Raw genomic sequence first — 12637 nt, 5'->3', positions numbered from 1 at the left:
GAATGTTGCAAACATGACCTATCTACCTTTATCTAAGTAGTGGGTGTCCAGTGAAGAATTTGGTCAATTAAGTTGTTTATGATTTTAGGTCATATTAATGAGTAAGTCAGAAAGATCCTTTTGTTGAGAAAGGAACATTTTTAAGACAGGGATACACTTGCAATCAATAGATTAAAAACGTTTCAAAAATCATTTTATGTTACCAGAGCACTTACTTTAACATTCGTTTCAGCATTACATGTCCTGAGTTTAATAAACAGTGTTCGCTTCAGCAACATTCAAACTTGAAACATGAACACAAACACCACCTAAAAGTGAAGTATGAATCCAAAAACATTTGAGTGTGAAATCATCCATGACACATTCTTTTTGTCAAAAAGCATTGATAGTCTGAAACACTAATTGGCCATGTCTTGAGATGAGACAACCCCAGATTATATGCTACTAGCCCCAATCCCCTTAATAACATTCTACTACATCCCCATCTACAACGATTAAAGAGGAAAAAATACATTTATAGCGGAACATTTTCTTCATATCATATATCATGGCAAGTCATGTAAAGGAGACCAACATATCAAGGTCATCACCACGCCGTGTGCATTGAAAGTCGACAAAATCAAAGTCAAAAAGCACATGAATCTCAATTTAACTGTTTACAATCATTTATCTTTTTCTTTTTTTTCTTTTGGCAAAAATCTATGCTTCACATGGTTCAGATGTGCATTCAGTCCCTGCTTCGTCTTGAGTAAACACTCCTCAACTCCTTATCAATCTGAAGTATTCCCTGAGCTTTCAGATTGGCAATTCCTGAGATGAGCCTTAGAGTGGAGAAATATTTTTCCTACCAGCAACCAACTGTTTGTGACAAATGAAAATATATAAAAAAATAATCTACGATATGGAACATATATTCAGAAGAAATAAATCTAAATCAAAAAAAAAAAGTAATGCATCTTACACATGATTAGTGCAGAGTAACATTGCATTGGGTTTGGCATAGATAGAAATAACAATGAGAATCCCTTCTGAGACCCCATGCAAACAAAAAGAATAAAAAAAAAACATAAAAGTAAAAAAAAAAAAACAACCTAACAGTTTACATCAGTCCTCGTAATACTATGCACTTGCAAAGTGTGTATTGTTTGTAACATGGGTTATGTGAGTTCATTCTATTTAAACTGCATTGAATTACCGTCGAGGACAATGAAAATGATTTATCAAGCACATATGTACAAAGAAATACGGAGAAGTACCTTGATGTTAAAATAGGTTCACCCAAATATATTCATAGTCTCAAGTCATATGGAGCTTTGAATCACATTTGTCAGTTATTTGATGTCTAGAAGAACATTCATTGCCGAGAGTCTTCAACGTGAGCAGGAGGACAAGCTGCAGCACTCTTGGATGAAAATAAATAAGAAGTATTATTCTTTTAAAAAAGGCTTTAGAATAATAATATATATATATTAATTGGGTGTCAAAGTTTGTCAGCTTCTCCTGTAAAACGGGAGTAAAATGCTGATTAGCTAGCTAGTTCTACATGCTCCTCCGGGCAGGTGTTCCTGATCTATAACCCTACTAAGAGTCATAGGGAGGTAATGTCTTAAATAACTACCTAGTTATGGATCAAACTGGATACAAACAAAAACACCGGCCTTCTCGCTGGTAACTTCATAATTGATTCTGCCTCATTTTATTCAAGTATCAAGAGGAGAGCTAGCTGGACCCTCAGAGACTCAGTCCAGGTCAAGTATCTTATTTGAAGTGATGAGGTGTGTGTGTTGTGTTTTCTATCACATTGTTAGGAATTCATTAAAAACAAAATTGAGGTAATTGTGGAGCAGCAGCATTTCACACATTAGCCAAGAAAGAAAGGGAAAACTGTTAGAGTTTTAAAAGCTAAGTTAGTTTATCATGCTGCCTTCTCTGGTTAAGACTTAGCCTGGTAGCCCCAGACGTGTTCTTTATATTAAAATAGTCGGCAACCTTTCAGTTCATTCTTGATTTCTTGCCATTCAGAGCAACAACACAATTTTCATAGGTCTGTTGGACTTGGTAACCGTTTCCAATGTCAAATTCAAATGGCTTCTAGTACAACATGGACTATCATCGCAGAGGTGATTAAGTAGCCATCACTTTTCATTTGCCCAGTTTGCCTTATATTGATCCACAAATCTAGAACATTCCACTTAAGGAGCAGCCATCTTGGTTTACAAAACATTTCTCTTTGAAGCTAAATACTAAACCATTTCGAACGTTGACCTGATCCTAAATCTGGTAAGAATATGTCTGATAGATAATGGGCCAAACACATCTGCAACAGCGCAAGCTTGATCATGTTAGTAGATGTGAGTTATACAATCTTGCTTTACCTGGTCAAATGGTACCTACAGCATATTTTCTGACATACCGAGTATGTGATGTAGTGTGGTCCAATTATACCACAGTACATTACATACTAGAGTTTTGCAGAAGGTACCAGATCACATCCATACTTGATGTCATAATAGGTTCAAGAGATTCTAACCTCTGACCACACCAATGTTTTAGTGGCAAGGCTATGTTAAAACTGTAATGAAAAAATAATGTGATTTTATCTCAAAATAAATCCCGACCTCTAAAACTGTAATTTGAGAGTATCTGGTTTACCATCATCAGTAGAAATGGAGGTTTAAGTAGTAGAGTAAACATGCACCAATGATGTAGACTGCACTTTTAGACAGCCAGCAAGATGCTGGTTAAAAGTATTGTTTCAAAGAAAAATAACTGACCAAAAGCTAAAACCAATTCTGGTCTGACATTCACTTGGCCCAAGGATTACTGGATGGTCAATTGCCATGTGGGCAGATGACAATAGCCTGCATTTATACCCTAAAACACATCCCATTTGTTTTTGCAAGCCCTCCCATTCCACATACAATACACACCATAACATTCATTTAAGAGGTATTAACTGTTACACTCTGCCTTAACAGAAGGTGAGGTGTAACAGTGTGATATAAGACTATATGGTAAGGCAGCAAAAGTTTCGCTCTATACTTTGCAAACTGACCAAGTATTCTGCAAAAACAGAAGAGGTATAATGCCCATAGGAGAGACAAAGTGGCTCATAAAAAGACAAATCAGGTTCTAGAAAAACTAATCAACATAATCCGTTGTATGTAACTACAATCTCAATCCCCTCAAAAACACAGCAGTGATTCGAACATTTAGAAAGCGTCCTGAGTGCAATAATACAGCAGTATTCCTGAGTGTAACACCAAATGAAAACAATAAAAAAAAACTTCAGCAACATTCTTCATCAGCATTTTTTTTTTTTAACCTGAGGTAGTTCCAAAAGCAGCCTCGACAGATGAACTGGGGTCTTGTGTCCCATCTCTACCATCAAAGTAGTTTGATTGGCCTCTGTGCTTCCCCGGTTTTGATGATGCCCGACTTCTCATTTAATCAGAGGTCTCAGGAGCCGTTACCATGTGGCTCTGCTCCTCCTCATCTTCTTTTGAAGGTGATGGTTTTCCCTGAGAACCTGGCGAGGACTGTTGTGCTTTTAATGGGCAGTTGGCAACCATGTGGTCGATGCTCTGGCAGAAATGGCACTTTTTGGGCTGTGGTGGTAACTTGCACTCTTTGGCATGGTGGTCCAGGCCTCCACAGTTGTAGCACCTAAAAGAGAAGATTTAATCAGATCAATGAATTGTTTTCCTTGAAATATGTTCATACTGTGGCAAAATCACAACCTCTAAACTAGCGATGATGAATTAAAAAAACAATGCAGTAGGAGGCCTGAAAGCTAGAACAATGATCTGAATGTTGCTAAAAAGGTCTTTTTTTTGGTAGCCATTTTAGCTTGAAGGTCCCCTTCAGAAATGTTTGAGGACAAAGAAAAACTGTTTTGATTTAAATTATTATGACTTCTTAAAAAAGCAAGAACCTATGAATGCCTTACACTACGGCCAAGACATACTTCCTCACTGAAAAGTCCATTGTACAACATATTGTATGTCCCTCCGGTTAAAGGGAAACTCTCTCTCTCTCTCCCTGCAACTGATGATTGTCAGTGCAATGTTTATCATTGTCTGTCATTCTGCATTGTGAGAGTAAGAAAGCCAAAGGAAGTAAAACTATCTAAAGCTTTTACTTAAGTGTAGGGGGAGATATTGGTTGCACCCGTTTGCCACTTGATGGCAACAATTTCCCAGGATTAACCTGAGTTACCTATGGCCATCAATCTTACTAGGGCATTCCAGGTCACACCACATTGCTCTTTGGTGGATCACAGATTGGAACATCTAAACAGGTCACAAAGTGTTTTTAGATGTTTAAAATTTACACCCAAAACGCATGCAATCTCCTTTAAAGCAACAATGGTTTCTGGACAATCTGATATTCAAGTTGGGAAAAAAAATTGCAAGAAGTACCAGGGACTTGGATCTATTGACTTTTTATGGTCACAATGGCTGGTATTTTCTCTAAGTATCTTGAACAGCTTGTGTTATTTGTCAGATTGTCACTGCCAAAAGCTTCCAGTTGGACTTGTTGGGCTCTATTGTATCAGAGTAAGACATTTGTTTCATTGGCAGTGAACTTTAGAAATGAACACCATGCAAGGGTCAAGCGAGAGCCATCGGGGGTGCCTTCATCCACAATTGTTCGGACACAATCTATAGAATGGCCACGCGTGTATGGGGCGGAAGACAGATGGGTGTAGGCGTGCGGTGCTCGGCCTGTGCCACAGCAGACCCCCTGCCACCACTGAAGCAGCAGATGAGGTTTGGTCAGGGCGGCTGCCTAGAGGTCAGTGTGGCTTTGTAGCTGTGGCTGTTGGGGTGGTGTCAAGGTCTATACTGCCACATCACAACACCTCCCTTCATCAGGAGGCAAAAGGAGGGAAGGGGAAGTGGTCCCTTTGTCTCAGAAAGCTGCAGTAATGACCTCTGAACCCTGCCCCCTTGACCCACCCCACCCTTCCCCTCCGACCCCAATCCCATCCCAGCCCCCATGCATTTACTCATACACTGTTGCCATGACAGCAGCGACCTTTCACCCCTTTGCCAGAGCTCTTACATCTGTTATCAATTAAATGGACAGGAGCTTTTCCCCTTACCTTCGATCATATCAACACACACTTACTTTACAAAAGGTGGTCTAAAAAAAAAAAAAAAAAAAGAGGTAGACTTAAAAGCAGCTGCTGGCAGTATTAACCCACAAGTAATAAGTGGAATGAAAATGTAACTCCTGTCCCAGTTATATCTGACTATCGGTTACAAATATCATCAATCAATCAAATCAACCAATGAAACACCAACCGGAGCTGCATAATGAAATACGCTAGAGGGAAACGATACCTTATCAATGGATCAGTGTGATCTTGGGAGACTTATTGAGCCACAGCGGGCCTCCCAGGACTCTTTGAGGCAGTAATGATCTGTTTTCTCACACTGGCTACTCTCTGGCTCTAATCACAACTGACAGGAGGGTGAAGTTGATACACTTCTAACCCCTTGCTATATTCAAAGAGTAACGTCTAAATAGAGGCCCCACTTTGCTCTTCTGTCTTTCCCTCGGAGGGACATTCTTTCCTTTGCGTGAAACCCTTGAATATGCGAAAAAAAAACTGTTCAATTAATAAAACCATACATGAAGATAGGTTTTTTTGTTCTTAGTCATTTTTCACGGAGCCTAAACTCGTACTACTCGTGTTTTTATGAACCGATACAAAGAGAAATATGGAAACCACTTCAGCAGTAACGAGGAATTGTGTGCTTAAGACACAGCATCTTAAGTATAATTCCCTATTTTTTGTATGACCAACAGGACTCACCAACAAAATCACAATATATTAATACTCAAATATTACTTTTTTTGTTACAAGTTTTATTTTTGGAATTCCCAATCACATTGGTAGAAGAGGTTTAGGAAGAGAGGAAGAATCAGTGGGTGTGAATTCACTGGGGGCCAGCAGATTTAAACAGTTATTGATCCAGGTCACACGTCAAGCCTGCTGGAGTGACCCTTGCTAGGGCAGGAGATGGGGGTTGGGGTGGAGGAAGAGGAAGGAAAATGGAGAGAAACTAAAAATCCCTTGAATATCGGATCTAAAATGGATAGAACAATGACTCATTGCACTGCAGAGAAATTCTACTTTTTTAAGTCCGTACTGTAAGGTGCATACCCATTTGCTTTCCTATGAATATTTGGCATATGGAATTTGTGTCTTTTTTTGTTGACCCAGAATTGTAATATTTTATATAGTTCTTATACTTCTAAAGCTAATTCTACTAAAATTTTACGATAAAAATGTGTTGTCCAATTGCTGAAAACACAAGTACTTCAAGAAATGTATGGACATTTGATCTTTTGGAGAGGCATGGTTCAAGTAAACAACTTCAATATATTAATAGTTAAATATTACAAAACCATTTTATGGTTTGTAGAATAGCAAGTTGCTGCACAGCTAGCATTGATGAATTAAAGTCTAGGGGTCATTTCATTTGATGAATCTTATTTAAGTTATTTTGTACTCCTGTTTACCCCCATCATAAGGAGCCAACAATATTAAAGACTTTGCATTCTTTCCCAGTTCATCACTGCTTACCGATCTCCCTTTGAACGTCGCTTCTGGACCTTCTTGCCTTTGGGTCTCCGTTCACTGCCCACACAGTGGATGCCACCTGGTCCAGACACCTGCTGTGACTCCAGGCCCTTTGATGACTTCTTGAAGGTAAACTCGACCGCCTCGCCTTCCTTCAGGCTGCGGAAGCCTTCCATGTGCAACTTGCTCTGAAAGAGGGCATAGGAAGATGATTCATCATTAGAATTATTGTTTGCAGTGTTGGTAGCTCCAGATATAGAACATACTTGGTTTGCCTAAATATGTAAAACACACAAAGAATCAAACCACAAAGGGTGGTGGCATAATAATGGTAGCAATTCATTTTTTGAAACCTGCCCTAATACATATCAGGTGCCTAAGCCACCTCTTTATTAAACCTATGGACACTTTGACCCTGAAAAACAACCCCTAACAAGTTATCCACTACATGATACCATCAGAGCCTGATAGCACTTATCAGGTATCTGGTATTTCTTGGCACCATAATGTCTCGCATGATACACAACAAGGCCTACAAAGCCTGCTGTCCCCACTCTTTCAATCAGTTATTACACATAACGCCCTCCATAGAAAGGCACCTCTACCTTAAAACTGCCTTGTCATTTTTCTGTGTTTGGGTGGTAAATCTGATGAGGATAACCTTCAACCCATCCCCCCCTTTCAGAGGAACAGCATTCCACAATGCTTCCCCCACCCACATCTCACGTCCCACCCACATCACAAAGCTCCACTAACACACTGACCACCACCACTAACCCTAAACTGCAGGATGCAGGGGTTAGTGCTACGGCTGGGGGTGGGGTGAGAAGGCTGCGGTGTTTCTCTGGTAGGTTGGGGGTCAGGGGGACATTCCTTAGATATTTGTTTGGCAGAAAGAGGTGGAAGATAAAAGTTGAGAGAAAGACCCATTGATTGATATCTCCTTTTGATATCAGTGACTGAATGTGTGACATGGTTTTTTTTGTGAAAGAAACATGGTGATTTCATTTGGTATTGTGTGATGAACAGAAAGATTGGAGAGGCGTGCTAGCTTAATTTAGCAACAAAAGAGGAACATTGTGAGTAAGCACCAATTTAGCCTCTTGCCTAGCTACATATTATTCCAATGATCACCTGAGCTGACTATTCAAGGTCATTCTTCCTGATACCAGCATCTTGCCAGAAACATATCCGATTCCAGAGTAGCAAAAATAGAGATGAAGGAAGGGACAGCGTGGTACGTTTTTGAAGATGGAGAGCCCCTCTCTCTAAATCCTTGTAGGGATTTGGGGATCAACTTGTCACAGCTATGGCAGACATGTGAATTAAGCAGGTTTGTATTAAGACACATTAATCCCAGTTTCTTTCATTTATTTATTGACATTTATCTGTGAATTATAAACAAAAAGCTCTAATCTGTGTCAGATAAAACCACCAGGAATCAGACTCTCAAAGAACTTTGTTCACTTTATTTGAAAGCTTCAAACCAAACGGGACAATCTGTCGGGAAAGGTAATCACGTAAAGGTACCAATTTTAAATCTTTAAAAGACGTCTGATATAGATCAACCAATGAGGAAACGTCATCCTTCAAAATGTCAGTTGGATTTGTTACAATCACAGCCTATAGCCAGGCAACAAACAAAAGCACCATCTTCTCAAACCACGCAACATTCACTCACAGTTGAGCATCTGCTGCGAAGTCCTGAGCATCTACCAAACATGACTGGTGAGCCATGACGTTCGAGTGACAACACGGATGGTCACAAAGCCCCAAATCCCATCAGGCCCCTCTCTAGCCTGGTGACCGTTAACCCATTTCCTCTCTCATGTGTGACCTCCCCCCGCCCCCCCAACCCCCATAATGGACCTTCACTAGCCACATGCTCTTCACCAGGTTACACTCACAAACACAGGTACTGATCACGGTGTAGCCATGAGGGACCTGATTTTAAGGTATTAGCTATAAGCAGGATTGACTCTAAACTTTGCCCAGAATGTGTCTGGAAGCAAAGCGAAGCAGAGAAAGACATCAGAGCAGTGGGGGACAAAAGCAGGACTGCTGCTGAGACAAAGAGGGGCTCGGTCACGGCCGAGGGGTGCTTCATTCGGATGCATGGCTCTATTGTTCACCTGCACAAAGGCCAGTGGACCCTGGGAGTTAATTTTCCTTGACACGCGGCCACTAATTTTAGTACAGAGGCCTTTTACGTTGCCAAAAGCCCTTTACATCCATCATTGACACGCGTGTGTCTACCTTCTCTGGTGACAGAGAGGGAAAAGGGCCGTTGGTTATGCATTTCTTGTGGATAAAATGAGAACAAAAGCGGATAAGAAACCCTCTCTTGATTATCTAATGGCCATCGTATTTCCAAGGCATAGAGACATTAGGTTTTCACGTGGATTTAATTTCTTAAAAATCTACATTTTATGGCAGTTGGTGTTACTCATGTAATAACCCTGTCTTTTATTCTGTCCCTGCTTAAATTTGTGGGGTTTTTTTTCTTATATGACTAAGCAGGTAGTAGCTTATGTGTAGCCAGAAAATGTGTCGGTTACAGAAGTCCTGCCCATTCTTGCTTCATGCAATGTCATAACAAGAAAGCAGATACTTAAAAAATCAGAAATGAGTAAGAACTACCAAAGTCTGAAAACTGGCTTTGACCAAATTTGGAAAATTTAAAAAAATAAACTGATTGATTGACCAACTTTATTTGCATTTATATATATAAATAATAATTAAGTTAAACATTTAAAAAAGGAGACGCATTTTGTTTGTCTTCACCGCATGAGGCATTGGAGAGTGGAGACAAGTTTATCTTCTTTCTTTTTTTTTAAAGAGCTCCTTTCCTCTTTAAAGCTTGCACAGTACCACACATACACAAACACTGAGGAGGTCGAGCAGACAGCAAAGAGCCTTTAATCACTTTATGACAGGAACCTTGAGGTGAATGAGCAGCTAGTGAGGACTCCTCTCATTCACATGCTAAGCCTTTATCTTATCAGACAGCAATGGAGGCGCTCACTCACACGAGAAGTGGGAGGGAAACGCACCCCCGCCTCACTACCTCCCACCTCTTGTATATGAAAAGGTGAATGGAGGTTTTGGGTTAAACCTGGATGAACTCTGGAGTTTTCTTTTATCTCTTCATGCTGGGAACGCAACAATATAACCTTGAGTGCGACAGAACATCTTATATGATAAGCAAACCAAAACTAATTATTTGGTTATATTTATCCTAAAAAATATACACCCTGACAAAAATACTCACTTTTCTGAGCGGTTTTGTTACAAGCCTTGTGATAAACCCAACAGAAAATGCTAATTATGAAGATTCAATGCTTTTAAAGCATATGTCACCTTCTCAACGAACTGAAAAATTGCTGGGGTCAATCTGGACCTGAAACCATTTGAATCAATGTAAACTTACCATACCAAACATACCACCCACTACATTCAATGAAAGATGGCAAAGTGTGACATCCAATCATTGTTTCCAGATAGAAACAAAAACATTGACTTAAATAGCTGCAGAATAGCTCAATTACACTTTATTCCTATTTAAAAGACCAGATTTTAAGCAGCACTCACTGTGATCTGTAGCCATGTGACGGCTTTGAAACGTCAGCATATAGCATGTATTGGTTTAAAAACATCTCCATCGTATTATATTGGGTGTACTATCATGAAAAACCACGAGGGAGGCCCGCGCGAGACTCCTCTGGCTGCAACACGTGTTTCCCTGAAGGAGAAACACCCACCACACTGCAGAACAAACGCTCACCTTAACTTGTTGAATTCATCAAATACTCTCTAAACGTTGCTCAAACACAACAACAATGAATGCTGATGGGGTGTTTAATGCACCTTTTCCATTGTGTTTATCAGAGTGTTTTTTGTCTCTAGCCTTCTCTTAGCCTTGCCACAAAGATGGCTGGGTTGAAAAAAAAAAATCCTGAATTAATTAAGTTGAAGCCTAGGCTATTGAAAACAGGTGGGCTGTAGCTCACGCCTGCCGGTAAGACATCTCACCAGATTTACCAATGTTCAGGCCTTTAAAATGCGGATTTTTGTTTTGCACAAGTCAACCCCCTTTAAATCGCTCTTGTATTTGCATACTTTTACAAGTTTCACTTTGAGCAGAAGGTCGTCCTACCTGATGGACAAACACATCAACCGGTTCGTCCAGTGGCACTCCCTCTCGGCTGGTCATGGATAGGAACCCGAAGCCCATGCGGACGTTGAACCATTTACACACGCCGACCCCGCGGACAGGCTGCGAGTCCTCCTCGGTGCTCGGTCCTTCGTCCTCCTCGGTCTTACACACTCCTGCAAAGAACAAAAAAAAAGAAAGTGTTGGGAATGACCAAGAAAAACAATCAGACTATCGTGTTAAATAAACGGGAGAGGGATTGAATGTTTAAACCCGGAAAACTTCGCTTATTTTCCTGTCGCGTTGCTGCGGCATCATCAATCAATATGAATCAATGAAACAACCTGGGATGCACTTTGGACGTGTTATGACTAAAATAGTCACAAACCTTGCCACAGAAAACGGAAAATAGCCATACATCCTTTCGATTAAACATGTGCGAAATTCTTGCGAAATAATTGATGTTGGTTGTTTGATATCAGAATCCTAAAGAACATTTCATGCATTGATTGACACGTATTGCCTGTGACCTGTTTGAACAAAGCCTTACAATTAAACAGAAAGTCATTCAGAAGACAACTTAACTGTGTAAGTTAAATACCCTAAATAAAAAAAAAACCGTAATGCAAATAATTCTGCTACTCAACCTGGGAATTCCTGGTTAGAAACGGAGCCCATATCTTCACTTCTGCTTTGAGTCAAAATTAGCACCCAAGCTACAGTATCCTTTTTTTTTTTAACCCTCAAACTGGGGAATCCTCACAGATTGCCACTTTCATGCAAAATGCTGTGAAAAGCAGAAACTGCGCAGCAAGAGGGAAAGCGGGAGAGGGAGGTAAACAAAAGGGGGCTGGCAACCTATTCCCCCTAAACAATGAGGGGAGGGGGGTGGGGGTCAGCGGGCAGAATTTTTTTTTACAGAAGACCCCCCCCCCCCCCCTATTTAAAAGAAGTCCTAAAAACAATGCAAAGACACCCAGCCATTTTCAGAAAGCACTTTAACAATTCCCAGAGATAAGTCCCTTAAAGAAGCAACCCAGCATACCTTCTGCCATGTTTGAGGGCCAGTTTACTCCCGATGCTGCTGCTGTGTGTGTGTGTGTCTCTCCTGCAGCGGTCAGTTCTGTTGGTCAACACTAAATGACCATTTCTCATCTAACAAACCCCCCACTCACTCTCGGTCATGTCCACGTGACTCACAATTGTATTCCCCAAGGATAGATTGCATATTGTTTGATGGAGGAGCCTAAATGTTGAGGTAACCAATCACGCTAAACACATTTAAAATCCAATATTAATATATCCCACCCAGGCTTTCTGGAATTTTACTTGATGTAGCCTAAATAAAGTCATCAATTTGTAGCAATGTTAGAATGTTATGATAAGGCATGTTTAAGCAGATCTGGGATTATTCATGAAGCACATTAATGTAAACCCGATTTTATTCTTTTGTATCTCACATTACACTCAACAATCATCGAAACTAGAGTTTCACTATATCTATTTTTCTATCTAAACACACTGCAGTAAGGTTACAGTAGTAAAGAAACAACCAGGTAGAGCCCTTATTGTCTGTTTTAACAACATCTGGTTTGAAGGATATAGCCTATAGGTTAGTGAGTTTAGGATTTATAGGGAGTTTTTTCAAATCAACTTAATTTTTCAATTTGAAATCCTCTTGATTTACTTGATAATGTTCTATTTAAATTCCTTTTCCCCTATTTAATTCATTTAATTCCTAACATTTGCATGTAATCAGGGAATCGGTGTGCTGCTGCCCCAACATGCGGGAGAAAGGATTGTAATGCTAATCCATGTGAAACATGGAGGGGGGAAGTGTTTTTTTCCTCACACGCAACAGAGAAGGGACAGTTGACCCGAGTCCAAAA

General features: G+C 40.2%; 1 protein-coding gene across 1 annotated transcript; it reads right to left on the bottom strand.

The window, feature by feature from the left end:
* Positions 1-2132: 2132 nt before the first annotated feature.
* Positions 2133-11933, bottom strand: lin28aa (lin-28 homolog Aa). Its single transcript, XM_061049415.1, has 4 exons — positions 11913-11933; positions 10752-10979; positions 6599-6783; positions 2133-3666 (listed from the first exon to the last, which is right to left on the bottom strand). The coding sequence occupies exons 1-4, from the start codon at positions 11931-11933 to the stop codon at positions 3447-3449; spliced, it is 654 nt and encodes a 217-aa protein (XP_060905398.1). The 3' UTR covers positions 2133-3446.
* Between the last annotated feature and the right edge of the window lie 704 nt (positions 11934-12637).

The sequence above is a fragment of the Labrus mixtus genome, chromosome 11 (genome assembly GCF_963584025.1).
Source record: "Labrus mixtus chromosome 11, fLabMix1.1, whole genome shotgun sequence".
NCBI lineage: Eukaryota > Metazoa > Chordata > Actinopteri > Labriformes > Labridae > Labrus > Labrus mixtus.
The sequence above is the reverse complement of the archived record's forward strand: the minus strand, read 5'-3'. Positions and strand labels throughout refer to the sequence as shown.